The following is a 17,534-nucleotide window of genomic DNA, read 5'->3' on the forward strand; positions in this document are numbered from 1 at the left end:
CACCTGTAAGTCGGAAATGACTCAGGGGTGACTCAAGGTGTTGAACTGGATTGAGGCCGACTGGCTGGAGTTTACTCAGACGAGTCACATGGGACTCATCTGAGTCTTAAAACCATAACTGCAATTGGATTGGGGTTAGACTAACCCAACCAGACCCACGGCCACACCACTCAGGTTTAAGAACCGAATACTAGGCTAAGGGTATGATCAGCCATGCCCAATGGGTGATATATATAGAGGAATGCTCACCTACGCACCTTCTTACATGAGCACATGTGCCTACCTTTGCACATGTGTCATGGGCACAGAATCTGAACAGTCCAAGTGATGCGGCACCCCTTGAAACTAGATGGCCTAATTTTCAGCCTGATCCAAAATTCTAGTGGGTCATAGCAAAGAGAAATGCAAATCAAGGGAGGAAACTGTTTCCTTTTGCCATGGCTCACTAAAGTTTTGGACCAAGCTGAAAGTTGGGCTTGTGCGGTTTCTAGGAGTGCCGCATCACGTGGACTTTTCAGATTCTGTGCCGCAAGGTTGATGTCTAAATTTTCATATCTGGTGCCTGATGAATTGCTAGATGAATTATATGTACATGTTAGTGTTTCTCTAATTATACGTAAATCAAAATCAAAATCTTTAGAATAATAATGATGATGGCAAAATCAGCCACACACTCATATCAAGATTGGGTTTTGCATCATAATCATCAAAATATCAACTTTCGTGTGAACCAACAGTCAAAGATGTTAGGAAAGACGCAGAACATGGGGATAGACCTTTTTAATTTTGGATTCCCCAGACACGGGGAATCCCCTTTGTTTTGAGGCAAATTGGGTGCGATAATAGTGATTGATATTGAAATAATCAAATTATTTTAAACTTTTGCAAATTTAAAGATTTCTTAGAGTGATGTGTTTTTAACTTCGTTATTTAATTCTTTTAAGATCTGTCAAAGAGGAGCATATGTAAACATAACACCTTAGGTAAACTCAATTTACAAATAAGTAAATCACATCTAATAAACTGTAAAGAATAAAATCTGAGTATGGTCGTTGAGTAATTTTTACTCACCTCTTTTTAAACAAGTAAAACTAACGATAATTAAGCGTGGTCCACGCCCCTGTTTGTTTTCCAATTGTGATGATCTTAGAGTATACTATACAGTACTTGGAAAAATCTTGAAGATCAAGCTCTAAAGAAACTTTGGTCAAATAGATGCACAAATCTCAAACAGTAGGTGCCACGAAAAAATGTCTTAGTGAGCCAACACACACGCACACATGCGAGTGCGCACACAAAGAGTCATGCTCACCTGCACTTGTTGTGGGCACAAAATTTGAACGGTCCACGTGATGCGGCTCCCCTTAAAACCCCCGGGACCACACTTTCCGTTGAGTTTTTGTTTAAAATAAAAATTTTTTAAATTTTTAAAAAAAAAAAAAAAAAAACAAATTTCAATGTTTATTTCCTTCCTAAAATTTTAGAAAAAACTATGGAAAATCCTTTGTCCCACATCACTTAGAGATTGAGAGCTTTATATATATATATATATATATATATATATATATATATATATATATATATATATATATATATATATATATATAAGCTATCATTTGGTGTGTTTGCTTGGTGAAATGGCGAGAGAGAAATTGGGTTGCATGCATGTTGGTGAAATGGAGAGAGAGAACTTGGGTTGCATGCATGCATGCACGCATGCTGGCGAGGGCATGGTCGGTAAGGCAATTGCAGAAACTATTGTATTAAACAGCAAGCATGCAACGATTATCACCATGCAGCCGAGAATGGCGAATTTAGAAAATTTCGGCCTAGGTGGGCAAGCAATTTTTACTCACCCCTTCAGCAAAGCACCCACTTGAAATGTTTCTTTAATTATAATCAAAATTTATATATATATATATATATATTTGAAATAATAATGATGATGACAAAATCAATTGGGTTTTGTACCATAATCCTCAAAAAATCAACTTTAGTGCACACCAACCATCGATGTTCAGAAGACACCAAACATGGAGCTAGACCTTTTTTATTTTGGATTCCCATAGGATGCCAGAAGCATGCGGGGAATCTCCTTTTCTTTGTTAATTGCATTAGCCAACTTCTCATTCTAATTGGGTATGAGAATAGTGATTCATTTGAAAATAATCAATTTATTTTAAGCATATACAAATTCAAGAATTTCCTAATGTGAGCGTCTTTGACTTTGGCATTCGAATCTTTCAACCTCTGTTAAAAAGGGACATCTATAAACACCACACCTTAAGTGAACTTGTCTTTAGAATCAAGGTCTTAAAATGAGCTGAAAAAATAGATGGGCGGCATGGATTTAAAACACATTCATCAAGGTTGCCCTAAACAGAAGGGTAACACCCACTAGTCCCACAATAAAATGCCTCTTAGTGGGCCAAAATAAGATGAGATGTAATGATAAAATATTTGACTATACTTTGATTATATTGGTTGTAGCAATTCTTGATATTCTTTAGAATGGACAATGAGCTCTAGGATTGAAAGATCCATGTTCTACAATGAATGATTATCAAAGAGGTTATAGGACTTCTCACTAGAGAGGATTCCAAGCTTAATCTAATATCATTCTTTGACAAGCATAGTAAAAGAATAGAGGTTCTTTATCAACTCTTTAAACACGCAAAGATTAAAAAAAACAAAACAAAAATACCCAATTAAGCAACTTCTAAAGAGACTCCTTTTTAATTATTTATTCTTATCAAAATTATAATAAAAATAATAAAAAAAAAAACAAAAAAAACAAAAAAAAAAAAAAAAAGAAGCAATGACAATCTTACCTTTGCATTTAATGGATGAAAATAACTTTAAACATATCATTTTAAGTAATACTTATACTCTCTTATTTTATAGATTTGCCATCGAAGTAAACTATGTAATATTGTCTACAAGGGAAAGGCCAAGGATCTTCAAACTCTTATGTAGCGAATCTTTATATATATATATATATAGAGAGAGAGAGACAGAGAGAGAGAGAGAGAGAGAGGGGGGGGGGGGGGGGGGTTTGAGTATAGTGGATGGGGGCTTATAAAGGCTTACTCTAGCTTAAAACCTTGCCTCGATAAGGGCCTGTTTATCTTGGAGTAAATACAGGTAAATTGTGATGAAATCGTAATATTAAAAAGTAATTTCACCTCGAGTTTCGAGTCAAATTCAAATTCATAAAAGCAAAAAACTTTGTAGCCCTAACATGTGGTATGTGTTATATCCCCGTTGTCCATTCATTTTCTTAAATCATTGTAGGTAACGTGCCCAAAAATGAGACAGAACCAAAGCTCAAGCTGACCACACCACAAAAAACGGGGGGTTCAATAGTGGGCATCATTGTTCCCACTGTTTCCTATGCTGTGGTTCACTTGTCTTAAAATGATACAGAAAAATAAATGGACAGCATGGATAAAACATATACAACAAAATAGGACCCACATAATTTTGCTACATAGACCTGCACCAGTGTCATACAAATCAAGTAACCACTTGAGAGATGTTCCTATTGTCAAATCTTGCTAGAGGGAATAGTAAAGTAAATAATTATTACTTATTTACATTATACTCATATTACTTGGAATCAAATAATCCCTGAGTATAGATGAGTCACTTAACCCATTTTCCTTTTATAATCAGATCCCTTAAATATCGGTGGTATCAGTTAAAATTAGAGTTATGATTCAATTTTTATATAGTTCTCTATCTCCCCAGGTCAACTTGCAAGAGCTGGTGGTGACTCTAGCTGCAATGATTTGATCCAAACAGTAATCAACATCAAATCGAGATCCTGCGATTGCCATCCACGTCCACTCATCAAATTGACCACACTTATAATTTGTTATCCATCAACAAATATACATTATTTTCTATGGCATGGCCCACCTGATAAGTTGATTTAGATGACTTTTTCACAAGATGATCCTCATGGAGGGGCCAACCTACTTGACAAGTTGAATATCGCAAGCATGGTTTGAAGTTTTTCACACATGAGCATCTCTTTCAGAATTTTAGTCATTGAGAAATGATCAGATACAAACTCCATGCATGCAAACTTCACAAATAGCTATCATGACTTGACTCAGGGCTGGACATCTCGGCTTCATTCACCGAGTGTAAAACCATGGTCTGGGCTACAATTATTTGCCCGTTTACTAAATGGCTTGGGCTTGGGCTGACCCGAATAGCTCAAACCCAACCCATTTTCACGGAAGGTCTGCCTTGCATGACTTGGATGTCTTACACACACGAAAAGTTGGCACGTGTGGTAGAGCACTACAAGAAAAGGGGGCTTTAGCCTCGGTTCAAAACTGTGGCTAAAAAGATTAAAAACTGAGGCTAAAGCCTTTAGCCTCAATTTTGCCTTAGTTATCCAAACCAAGGTTGAAACCCCCTGTGGCTAAAGGCATTAGCCTCAATTTTAGCAACCAAGGCTAAAATGACTTTTATAGCCTCAGTTCTTCAAGTGAAGCTAAAAGAACCTTTTTAGCTTCAATTTTCTCGAAATGAGGCTAAATCAAAATTTTAGCCTCCATTGTTTCCAACTGAGACAAAATCCAAATTTTAGCCTCAGTTGCCTCCAATTGAAGCTAAATCTATTTTTAACCTCGGTTCTCAAAAACCGAGGCTAAAGCCTTTAGCCACGGGAGTTGTAGTCTCAGTTTAGGTAACTGAGGCAAAACTGAGACTAAAGATAGATTCAGCCTTTGTTGGTATCAACTGAGGCTAAAGTCAATTTTTAACATCATTTATCAATAACCGAGGCTAAATCTAGTTTCTATCAACAAAAGCTAATAATATTATAATCAACCAATGATTGAACCTGTGCATGTTTCACCCATTTAACATCCATCAAGACAACAATCAGCACAATACCAACAAAACAATTAATGGTCTATTTTAAGTTTTCAAAACAAACAAACTACCGCATAGCCTTCCACATGAACTGTTTCAGTCAGGTCCCCTTCCACGTGACTATTTTCTCTTGGATCGGATCAATCGGTGGGTTTGTAACCTGAGCAAACATCTGCTTGAAATACTCAAATGTAAGTTTCTCTCTGTTGGACATCACAGCCAAAGGAGCATCATTTCCCATTGAGCCAAGAGCCTCAGTACCATCTTTTGCCATGGGCAACAACAGCATCTCCAGGTCTTCTACAGTGTATCTGAATAAGGAAACTCAATGATTTATTTCATTTTTCATAGATGAGCAAGAAAACAGCACAGAAAAGGTCTGAAACTACTTACCCAAAAGCCTTCAATGGAGCCAACAATCCATGAATTCCCATGTTTTCCATGTTATTATCATCATGTCAATATACCTAAAGTATAAATTAAAATGGCAGTTACAACCATGCTCAGAACTTCTTAAAATCAGAATGCAAATAGAAAAACTACATGAGACAAGATATTGAACTCACAGGCACTGTTCCAGATATGGTAGGTGGGACTCTATCAGCTTCAGGAACAGAATTTATGATATCCTCAAGTTCTATTTTCTGTCTAGAGAGTACTGCTGCTTCAAGGCCTCATCATCAACAACAATACGATTCTCAAAATCTACCAGTATGATCATTCCAGGGTTTAAGTCTTCCTTTCCTGGCCACATCTTCTAGCAGATGTCTACAACACCAACCTCACTGGCCATGATCACACGTCCACTATGTGTGATGTAAAAGTGACCGAGGCGCAATCCATTCCGGTCCCAACTAGGAAATGCGGAGACGATCCACCCATCATTGAAACTACTAACCCACACCTTCACAAAACACTGCTGTTATGCAATTAGCTTACATGAAACTTATTTCCATGTGAATGAGCAGATGGTATATTTTTGTCTTATGACATCCAAGAGTAAAAAGTCTGAGGAACTTACTGGTTTATCCTCTATGTGATCACCAATGGGTTCAACCACCTTTTTAGCAAGCACCTGACCTCTTGGAAGTGGAGCACCTGTTAAAACATTCTTGTCAGCAAGAGCTGGCAGAACAGTATCATTAAAGAGTTAATAACCAAAACACTGGCAGAACCATGAATCACGAACAGCTCCATGGTTTATAAGATCAGCAAAAAACAGGCAATTACTACAATTTTAATCCTTTTGTTGTTGCATAAGTGGGCCAGTGGAAGTGGATGGAAAAACATCCAACTGCGATTTGGTGGTACATCCAAATGCATCTTTAATGTACTCTTGAACGGTACTATGTGACCTAGCTTTGATGCTTGATGGCACATAAAAGCTGTAGTATAAACAGGATATCAGAGATGACAATCATGGAACAAAAAACCACATATACATGTGGCTCTTGTTGTTCAGTGTAGGATAGAAAACAGAAGCTACAGCTCTTTTTGTTCGGTGTAGCAGAGAAATGAAACCCATGTTATAGGTGCTTTGGTTATTCTACTTTACACTCTCATCTCAGAGTATCATTGCTTATGGGTGAAGTGTGGTATAAACAATTTTATGAAAACGCCTCCAAATACTGCACCACGCTGGTGCAATCAAGATGCACTGTCTAACTGAATTGCAATTACAATTCATATCTGTTGAGCCCATTCTAAAATTTAGGTTTCATGATACAGAACATTCCAATATCAGACTTTCCCATGTAGTAGTAGTAGTTGTAATCTAAGCATTGCCCCAGCTAAAAGAATCCAGTTCCGCATTCAACTCTATCAATGATACCATTAAACACAATTTTTTTTATATAAATTCCAACTGAACTTTGGAAGCCATCAAAATCCATTATCAAGTAAGGATTGAATAACTTATCTTAATTAGAGTTACAGAAGCTACACAATGCATTTCAATAAACTGAAGTTACTAAATATTAATGTCTTCAATGAAGAGTTTTTGGTGCCCAAACGATCTTCATGTGAGGATTTTGAACTCAACAGAAGTATCCAGCCCTCTGGTTTATGACCATGAACCTTATTTACCAGAAGGGTAAAGTGAGTAGCAACTTAAACAATATCAAAAGTAGAAGATTCATGTAACTCTATACTATACAACTGCAGAAGGAAAGAAAGAAAAGATGTAAATAGAACCAAAAAACAAATTTCACTGAAATAATCTAAAGTCATTATGGAGAGGATAAAGACATCCAGTCATTATGGAGAGGAAAAGATCATATGAGTTATTATTTTTATTTCTTATCAATTTTTCAGAAATTTTCCTTTTTAAGAAAAAATAGACAAAACAATACCATTGACGGTACCACTAACAAATTTTGGCCAAGTTCTTTTCAACTGACAGTTGGTTTCACGAACTGTGACTCACCTGATGTTTGGGCCATGAAAATTAAGTCATGGGGCCACCTGATAGACAGCCTGGATCACACACACGTTCCATGCTGTTGTGCAGAGGGGCTGAATTTATACACTTGTTTGGGGTTAGCAAATGCCAAAATAAACAAACTTGTCATTGTTCTGGGCACTAGAACCTTGTAATGATTCAAAAAAGCTTCAACAGGTCCCCATTATACCTCTGGTATTAGTGCTGCTTAATTCAGGTATTGTTTTGATGTGCCCCAAAATACAGATATATCCATTACTGCTGTACATTCAAGGTTAAGAAGAAAATAGGATCTGCACTAGAACCTTATATGATTTTTTATGGGTGTTTGTGTGAAGAGAATACAATATGTTGGGATTCTGGAGATAAGGTGCCCAATACAACAAGATCACCTAAAACATTTCCATGAAAATCCTCGGAGTATCACCTTTTTATTTTTATTTTTTAAAGGAATGAATTCCTTTGCTGACTAGGTACTTACAAGAACTTATATACCAAGTGACACAAGCATGAAGCAGAGTGATATATCGGCAAACACCTGCACTATATTTTGATTTGAATTGATTAGAGATAAATCAAACAGCATATACATTACAGCAATCCATCATCACAAAACAAAGATAAGTTCTGCCATTTCAGAAGAATCAACATCTATCCACAGAGCTTTCTTGGGAAGCGATGAGAACCGCTTACTTGACCATCCTTTTTTTTTTTATATACGATCGGCGCTTACTTAGCCATCATTACAGCGCTATATTTGAGTCCTCTGTTCCCGAGACACTGCCTTCTCCAGTGGGTAGGTAAAAACTGATTGAAAAAAAAAAAAAAAACTCAGTGCTTATAGACACAGTAACAGTTGGAAAAACAAGGCATTGTCTTGAGAAGATATGATCTTTAGTAAATTAGGATTTAATGACTTCCACCATCCATGGTTGGTCCTAATCCAATAGACTGGATCCAATAATCCACGTGGCCCAATGGCCCAAACATGAAACACCCATCTACTTAACTGCTCTCTTCATTGATTACTTGCAAAAAATTCACAGTGATTAACATATAGCCAGTAATTTAACATACTTAATCTGTAACCTCTTCAAACATAGATAATATTAACTTAATAATAGGGGATATGTCATAGCCAACGATATAAAAATATTAACTTAGAATTCAACCCGTTTAAAAACCATTTTCCCCTTGAAAAATAGAAGAGGAATTCTCACCTTTAACTGGTTGTAGGTTAGCGTAACACACACTGTAAAATGTGCCAACCTAGCACATTTTTGTGAGATCTCTACCTTGCATAAGGTGGGCCCTCCCAGGAAGATCACCATGAATACAAATTAGGCAGGTCTACTCATCAGGCAGCCCTCGTGCGTTTGTTAAATCAAATAGCTGGCATGTTCGGTTGAATAAACAATCCATTCATATCATACAGGAGTGTATATATAGAGAATTTCAACTCCACCTGAAGCAATTAAAAAATACATTAAGAACGTACTGCTTCCAAACCATAAAGAAACATTGGATAGGAAAAGAGAATTTTATCCAAATACCATAAAGGAAGCAGAATCCTACTTGTGGCACTAAACCCATGTAATGCCACAAGTAGAAAACCACTTGGATACAATAAATAAACCCAAGTGTGCTAGACCAGAGCTTTCCATCCAATGGACGAAGACAAAGTGCAAAACTTACAAATGGGAAGACATTCAAAGTAGGAGGCCTGATTCCTGAGTTCTCTGCATACATGAAAATATTGATCAGAAGAAGAAGGGAAAAAAAAAAAAAAAACAGTAAGAAGTGTACATTCATGGTCAGCTCTCTACCAAAATATTATAATCATCATCATCATCATTGAAGCCTTATCCCAATTAATTGGGGTCAGATACATGAATCCTGTTCCACCATTCCTCTCTACCAAAGGCCATAACTTCATAAGAGATTGAGAAAAAAAAAAATGTTGTCCAAAAGAAATAGAATCCTATAGTAACTAGAATGAACAGGAACAACCACTGAGAGGTCACAAACAATAACTTATCAGAGGTTCTTCAGTCCATTCGCAACTTCATAAATCTCGACATGGAATGACCAGTAAAATGATCAGTAATCCTATCTGCTTGATTGGGTGGTTGGGTCCTGGAGAAGAAGAGATTCACATTGCTAGCATAGCTACTCAGTTTGAGAAAAACCCATTCATATCTGAACAATAAATGCACCTTGGAGTTCTACGCCCCAATCTGCTCGTTCAATCTTCCACAAAAAGACCTAATCATCTCCAACCCCTGTTGCCACCAATGCAGCATCTATTGGACTGCGTGCAACTGTGTACAGTTAATGAGTGGAGAGAGAGAGAGAGAGAGAGGAGCCGCACGGGGGGGGGGGGGGGGGGGAATGAAGAAACGGGTAAACAGTTACAACGTTATTTCAGTGAAACCCTCATTAAAAAATCTTTGAAAGAGGAAAAAGCAACTAGGCTGCATGGTGGGTCATTAAGTTGTGAGACAAGGACATGTAAAAGTCTGTTTTTGCATAATATGGTAATAGAACAGTTTGCAAAATTGCCCTTTCGGCCCCTCCCCTTGCCTCCTCTCAATGAATCAGAAAATTTAGGAATGGAAAATGGATCTAAATCCATTTGTGTGGAAGTCCAATCCATAGGTTTCTTTCTCTATTTTGATGGTATCATTTAGTCATCCAAAGTTATGTCTATGGTTCGAGGGTCAAACAATGTCAGAACAACGTGAAAATGGACAGTTGTTTAAATATTTTCAAATCATAATCATCATCAATCAGCTAGAGAGGTTTGCAGCATAAGCCACTGCAAGTATGCAATGGATAAAATGTCACCCATGCTTGCAGCTTTCAGAACACTAATAGATGTGAAGCCTATGAGTTCATCAAATAGGCCACAGCTGCAAAAACTAATAAATGATTAAGAGATTAGAAAGCCTGTGTATGTATTGCATGTGTCGCCCACCTACTTATCATATTTGTTGCACACTTCATTCTCATCCCAGTCAACCTTCAAGTCACTAACACCAGCAAGAAGCCTGTCGTTGTTGTAAACATGGTCCTCGTCATCGTTGGATGTGTGGTGAATCATTATCCAAGTGGTTGTCCACCACCTTTTATGCATATTTTGCCCATGCCTGCCTCTCTTATTCAATGCCAACATTCGCCAATGGTATGCATGCGTAGTGTCGTAGTGGACTTCAAGAGGCTCTTTTGGGCTTTTAAGTCAATTTAGATGTGGTCCAAATGTTGCATGTTGAGGTTGGAAGAGAAGCAGATCAGGCCATGGATTACTATCCTAATTTAGCCTAACGTCCCCAAAATACATGAACTCTGACCTTGTTTTTGTAGGACGCACACAAACTACTGAAGAGAAATGTGAAGGCAATTCATGCAAGTAGGATTAGAATCCTACTCGCAGTCAAACAGATTTTTACTTTTTTTTTTTAAGAAAGAACGAAAGAAATGACTAAATTCCATAACCATTCAATCAAAATCTAAAGAGAATCCCAAAAGAACATAGACAACTTCAGCACTATAATTAAAATTTAAACTAATTTAAAATTTAAACTAATTGTATGTCAAATGAGCCCAATTCCACAAGATTTACAGGAGAAGCAAAATGGGGCTTGTACAGGTAACTGGAATTTAAAAACAGAAAAAGAAAAAGAACCCAGTGCCTTCGGATGAATTTGGATCACACCCAATTAAAAGATAAAATGTAGTAAAAATGAAAATAACATCACAAACTCGAAATCTAATATCAACCGCAAATCAGTCTTCAAGACATCATAGTAAAGTTCATCGTATTGCTGCTAATTTACATATTTCACCAAGAAAATACTGTCCCATTATACTGTTTTTTAAGAATAACGAAAATTTATTAAAAAGAATTGCAAATTTCTTAAATTTAGTCAAGAGGTGGCTATGGGCATGGTAACCCAATGGCAAACGAGACCAGCCTGAAATGGGCTAGGCATGGGTTTGTCTTCTTTTCTTTTCTTTTTTTTTTCAACAGAAACTTTTTTTTAATTAACAAACTTGTAACAAGACTGCTACATTCCGGCATGATCCCATTAAAAACTTGGGATGTTGCCTATCATATGAGCCCATTTACAAAATACCTCCCCTAGCAGAAAAAGAAATTCAGCCCAAATCAATCCAATCTTTGGCATATTTTCTGTACCGTTGTTGTCTAATTTTCTTGAATGGCTGTTTGTAGGACTCTGATAAAAGGGTCAGGATCTCCAAACTTAGTAGCACTTTGTTGGGTGTCCCTAAATTAATGCAGGGGCATTTTCACACTGGGCTCGAGTGGGGTCGTCTGTTGGATGCAGGGGCACACTCGGGGTGGGTGACCCATGCGATTTGGGGTCCACGGGAGAGGTCTCGTGTTCGAGACTCCTTACCAGGGGTGAGTAATGTGCATTTCACACCGGGCTCGAGTGGAGTAGCCCGCGGGATGCGGGGACACACTCGAGGTGGGCGGCCCATGTGATTTGGGGCCCACGAAGGGGGTTCGGCCGAGGTCCTAACCCATGAGATGTGGGGCCTGGGCTATGAGATAAAGGGATTAATTCGCCATACTCTAACAGTTCGAGCTTTTAGAGCAAGTGGTTAATTGTCCTGCATCAAATTGGTATCAAAGCGGGAGGTCTCGTGTTCGAGACTCCTCACCGGGGGTGATTAATGCAGGGGCATTTTCACACTGGGCTCGAGTGGGGTCGTCTGCTGGATGCAGGGGCACACTCGGGGTGGGTGACCCATGCGATTTGGGGTCCACGGGGGAGGTCTCGTGTTCGAGACTCCTTACCAGAGGTGAGTAATGTGCATTTCACACCGGGCTCGAGTGGAGTAGCCCGTGGGATGCGGGGACACACTCGAGATGGGCGGCCCATGTGATTTGGGGCCCACGAAGGGGGTTCGGCCGAGGTCCTAACCCATGAGATGTGGGGCCTGGGCTATGAGATAAAGGGATTAATTCGCCATACTCTAACAGTTCGAGCTTTTAGAGCAAGTGGTTAATTGTCCTGCATCATAAATGCCTCAGCCTTTGAAGTTCCAAGCATCAATGCCTCATGTTTCGGGCTGGATATATAATAAAGAGGAGTCGAGATCTCAAACAAGTATAACCAAATATCAACCATTTAGAATTGTTGGCATTGCACAGGTGCCTTGAAATGAGCACCAAAAGGACCTCCACTGTAACGTGGAGCCTGTGCATGGTGATTAGGAATGTTGATTTCCATTTGTGCCATCATCTGGATGGACAATAGCCCAAATTTTCATCAAGGCTATCTGATTATGGCAGAAGTCTGATAAGGTTAACATCAATGGGAAAAACCAAAAAACAAAAAAACAAAAAAAACAAAAAAAAACAAAAAAAAAAAAAAAAAAACAGCAACGGCCCACATTCAAATAAATCTCAGAAAAAAAAAATATATTTTTTCAGGATTGTCAAATCACTGATTTTTATTTTTTTTTGTGATGGCACATCCACGTGGTGGCCCACCAGAGCTACCAGATTAACCATCCCCATCACCATACACATTCCCACTTGTATTGTGTGGATCACTCTTCATAACAGTTTCAACTGTACTACAAGTGAATGTGGAAATCAAAAAATAATATGAAAAGACAAGCAAGCGACCTTATCACCAGTTCACTGTGGGGTTTTCCTTTCAACATCCAGTCTTCTGCAGATCCGAGCCCATGAAGATCGCCTCCTTGAATGACATAGTTCTTTATTACAAAATGAAATGGCATCCCCTTGAAGTATCCCTTTTGACTGCAAAAAAAAAACAGAACGATCACCTCCTTGAATTACATAGTTCTTTATTACAAAATGAAATGGCATCCCCTTGAAGTATCCCTTTTGACTGCAAAAAAACAGAGCTCTCTCTCTCTCTCTCTCTCTCTCTCTCTCTCTCGAATGGCAGAAAAACGTATTATTAAAGCCATTAAAAAACACAAATTTGTTAAAACTTAAAACCAAAATGAACGAAAAAGCTAAAAAGGAAGGCAAGGTTGATAAGAGCATTCCATAAAAAAAAGGAATAGAAGCCAACAATCCAGTGATACTGAAGATCATGTCCTGAACCTCAAAACTTTATGAAATCTTCTCTTACACCAAGGTTTAGAAACTCTAAAACTTGATTGGAAGGCCTATGACTCTGTCAAGAAACCCGGTCAAGTTTTTTTGTTTAATCTTGAATACCAAGATAAGAAATTTTTATTCAAAAGTATTATAATGTATAAATATTGTGGAGTCTTGGCAAGTTGAGCTTTGTCAAGTTTTGTCAAGTGCTATAATATATAAATATTGCAACCACTCAATAAATAGGAAATCAGAGGCCTACATGCCATCCATTCATCCGATAATGTACAATGATGGTTCTCCTAGTTACAACATGCTATAAATACGGGGGTGAAAGGCAGCCCCTTTCAACAAAACAGAGCATAAGCCTCTCCGCCTCACCAGACTTCCCTTCTAACTTCAATTGCTCACTTACTTTCCTACATAGTTTCATGTCTGGGATCAAATTCCGCTGAAACATTCGACAAGCCACTTTATAAGATGATGAAGGAATCCCTCTACTCAGATAACTCTCCATAAGCATGTGGCATGTATCGGCATCAACTTTCGAAGCGGTCCTCAAGACCTTTCCTAAGAGCTTATAGGCCTCCTCCAGCTTCCCAAATCTACAAAGCTTCTCAATAACCTGATTATATGCGGTCCTAAACTCCTGCCTCAATAGCATCTTCTCTAACAGCTTTAATAACTCTTCCACTCTACCATTCTCGCAATACCGATGTATGACGGTCCTATATGTCACAGGTGTGGGGACCACACCCTTCTTAAGCATTTTGTTTGTAAGCTCGGTCGCCTCTTCTAATCTACCTTTCTTTCCCAGTGCATCGATCACAGTCGTGTATGTTACAACATCCGGGTGTCGGTTACTTAGATACATGTCGTCTAATAACGAGAGTGCAGACTCCAAGTCACCTTCACAACAGAACCCATGAATTAAAGTGGTGAAATTCACCACATTAATGGCACAGCCCTTGCTCAAACACTCCTCCATAAATGTCTTGGCGTGGCCCGCCTTCCCCTCCCGGCAGAGTGCATGAATTAGCAAATTGATTTCAGCTGGGGTTGGGAAAAAGCCATTTTTTATCATCTGCATGACTAAATCACAGGATTCGGCCAATTTTCCTTCCCTACGGAGCCCGTGCATCACAACACTGTACGTGATGGCATTCGGGGTCCACCACTCCTCCTCACTCGCATTTAGCATCTCTCTCGCTTCAGACGAATTCCCAATTCGGCACAGCCCATTTAACAACGCGGTGTATGATACAGTGTTCGGCTTGCAGCCGTGCTTGTACATTTGCAGGAGCATCTTTCTTGCTTGATCAATTCTCCCGATCCTACAAAACCCATTGACAACTGCACTGTAAGTCACCACATCTGGAATGCAACCCTTCAAGAACATCTCATTCACAACTTCTTTCGCTTCATCCATCCGCCCATCCTGGCAAAACGAGTGGACCACTGCACTGTACCCCACCTTATCAACCCGAAAACCCTTCTCTTTGGATTCTCGCAAGAACCCAAGAGCTTCATCTGCATGACCATGCTTTGAAAGCACATGGATCAACGTATTGTACGTAACCTGGTCCGGTAACAAACCGCTGTCTTTCAACATCTTCTCCAAAATCTCTCTCACTTCTCTAATCCGTTTCTCTTTGCATAAAAAAACCATGACTGTGTAGTAACTAATCTTATCAGGCAAACATCCTTTGAATGGCATTTCTTCAATCAAATCCAGAGCATCTTCAACTCGATGCACATTGCAAAGGCCCTTGATCAAGCAGTTAAACGTGACAACGTCAGGACTGATCCCGACCCGTTGCATCCGATCCAAGAACCTCAGTGCCTTCTCCAATCGATTCGCCATCACAAGAACATGCATTGCAGTGTTACAGATCGATAGGTCGGGCTCGCAGCCAGCCTTCTGCATCAAGTTCAACACCCTCATGGCACTCCTGAGCTTGCCCGCCCGGCTATACGAGACCATCACATACCCGTACGCTTCGGGCCGGCACTTGATCCCCCGGCGGGCCATCAACCGGAGGACCCGCCTTGAGCCCTGGCACAGCTTTGTCTTACTAAGGACCTCAAGCATGGCATAATACACCTCAACTGCATGCCGATACCGCCATTGCCGATCAGCCCAGTGGAAGAAATTCAATGCAACCCGCCCATCAGCCTGCAATCGGAGGACCGCACAGACTTGTTGGGGCTTGAGGCTTCTCAGTAGGTGTCGTAGTTCACCCTCGAGCTTCGGGTCCCACACATGCCGATGTTCAATTAATCTACAAATCTCTCTAACTAAAGGGTGTCTAGATTCATCATATTCATCTTCAATTGTCCTAATTTCTTCTTTTTTCACCTTGTTCTGATCGAACAACTCCAAAACCTTGAAATTGTCATCATCATTGTCGTCATCGACTTCTTCATTGATTTCTCCATCCGAATCCTCGTCAACATTAGAATCGTCAATTTCCCCAAATTGGGTTCCCAAATTAGGATTGAGGTTAGGGTTTTCAAGGAAACCCAAAACCCTAGACCCCCTGCCTTCCTCCCCTTCTTCTTCTTCTTCTTTCCCAATTTCTATGCCCCATTTCTCAACATCATCAAAACCAGATCTTTTCTGATTTTGGGAACCCAAATTAGGGTTAGGGTTTGCAGAAAACCCCACACCCCCAAACCCCTTTCCATCTTCATCTCCGTCATCTTCTTCAATTCCTTCGAGTTCTCCACCCAATTTCCTAATGCCATCTAAATCACATCTTCCACCCGAACTAGGGTTAGGGTTACGACTTCCAGATGAGATATATGAGAAAAATATGGCATTTTTACTGCTATTTTTTGGGGCAAATAAATGATCTTTGGGGGCATTTGTAGACTTCATGTTTCTGCTATGAATGCATGTGTGGAATTGGATTAAAAGATTGGATTTCTGACATCGAAAAAGAGTTTTATGCATCTGCAGTAGAAATGGTAGATTCCAGGAAATGGAGGGTGCGAAGAGGGAAGACAGAAGAAGAGATCCAAAGCTAGGGTTCTGGGAGGCCTTGCCTTCTTTTCCAAGTGGAGCTTTCTGTGGGAGTAATAACAGAGACGAACTTCGACGCACTGGCAGAGTCAATAAGGATGATACGCAGGCACTTAAAAATGGAAGTGGATTGGCTGGTGTACCTCACACCAGCTATATAGCTGCTGTATTGACGTCAGCAAGTTATGTGGGTCTGTTAATGAGGCATGTGTTATATCCTAATCGTCCATCCATCTTGCGAGCTCGTCTTAACGCTTGAAAAGAAAAATAAGACAGATCTAACTATCGAGTGGACCACACTGAAAAAAGCAGTGGTGAATTGAACGTCTACCATTGAAACCCTTTTTGGGGTCACGGAAGTTTTGGATGATTATGAAATTTGTTTTTCCTCTTCATTCAGGTCTTTTTGACCGAACAAATTGGATGGAAAATAAACATTATGGTAGGCCATACAAATATTTTAGCCGTGAAAATCATTATCTCAACTGCTATTTGTGGTGTGGTCCACATGATCTTTGGATATAATTAATTTTTTCAGATAATGCATTAAAATGATCTCTAAAAATAGATGTAGATATAATAAATAAATCAATGTTAGGGCCATGTAACTTTGATCTCCTTTGAACCGTTAGTACGACTCGTAGCTCGAGGAGCGACAGTGCTCTTCTTGGCCGACGCAGATTTTCTGCAAAAGCCTTTTACAAGAAGTTCCTGCACAAGGATGCTAGGTGGGGCTACCACTATGTTTGTGGGAAATATACTCCGTTCATCTAATTGGCAAGTTCATTTTAGGACAAGTGACCAAAAATGAGATGGATTGAAACTAAAGTGGGCCACACAGGAGGGAAATTTGGAGAAAGAAATACTTATTGTTAAAATCTTCTTGAGCTCCACCTTGATTTTTATATGCCATCCAAACTGTTTAGCCTGAAAAAAAAAAAGTTTTTACCGTGATAAGAATGTTTCAACTGTTTTCATTGAATTCTCACTGTTTTCTCTCGCGTGGCGCACTTGAGTCTTGGATACACGTCATTTTTTTTTTCGCTTGTCCTAAAATGAGCTTGCAAAAT

At 39.2% G+C, this 17,534-nt stretch overlaps 1 protein-coding gene and 1 long non-coding RNA gene across 13 annotated transcripts; both read right to left on the reverse strand.

Annotated features, from left to right (window-relative positions):
• Positions 1-4,807: 4,807 nt before the first annotated feature.
• Positions 4,808-9,659, reverse strand: LOC131220744 (uncharacterized). 12 transcript variants are annotated; one of them, XR_009158817.1, is made up of 7 exons: positions 9,547-9,646; positions 9,026-9,069; positions 7,316-8,137; positions 5,912-5,988; positions 5,457-5,806; positions 5,284-5,357; positions 4,808-5,201 (listed from the first exon to the last, which is right to left on the reverse strand). It is a non-coding gene; the product is annotated as an uncharacterized LOC131220744 (long non-coding RNA). The 12 variants fall into 12 exon arrangements; XR_009158811.1 differs by having other exon boundaries at positions 7,316-9,069; positions 9,547-9,659; XR_009158814.1 differs by having other exon boundaries at positions 9,026-9,637.
• Positions 9,660-13,398: 3,739 nt separating this feature from the next.
• LOC131220746 (pentatricopeptide repeat-containing protein At1g09900) lies at positions 13,399-16,568 on the reverse strand. The gene has a single exon (XM_058215560.1). The coding sequence runs from the start codon at positions 16,393-16,395 to the stop codon at positions 13,756-13,758; it is 2,640 nt and encodes an 879-aa protein (XP_058071543.1). The 5' UTR covers positions 16,396-16,568; the 3' UTR covers positions 13,399-13,755.
• Positions 16,569-17,534: the final 966 nt, after the last annotated feature.

The sequence above is a fragment of the Magnolia sinica genome, chromosome 12, assembly GCF_029962835.1.
Source record: "Magnolia sinica isolate HGM2019 chromosome 12, MsV1, whole genome shotgun sequence".
Taxonomy (NCBI): domain Eukaryota; kingdom Viridiplantae; phylum Streptophyta; class Magnoliopsida; order Magnoliales; family Magnoliaceae; genus Magnolia; species Magnolia sinica.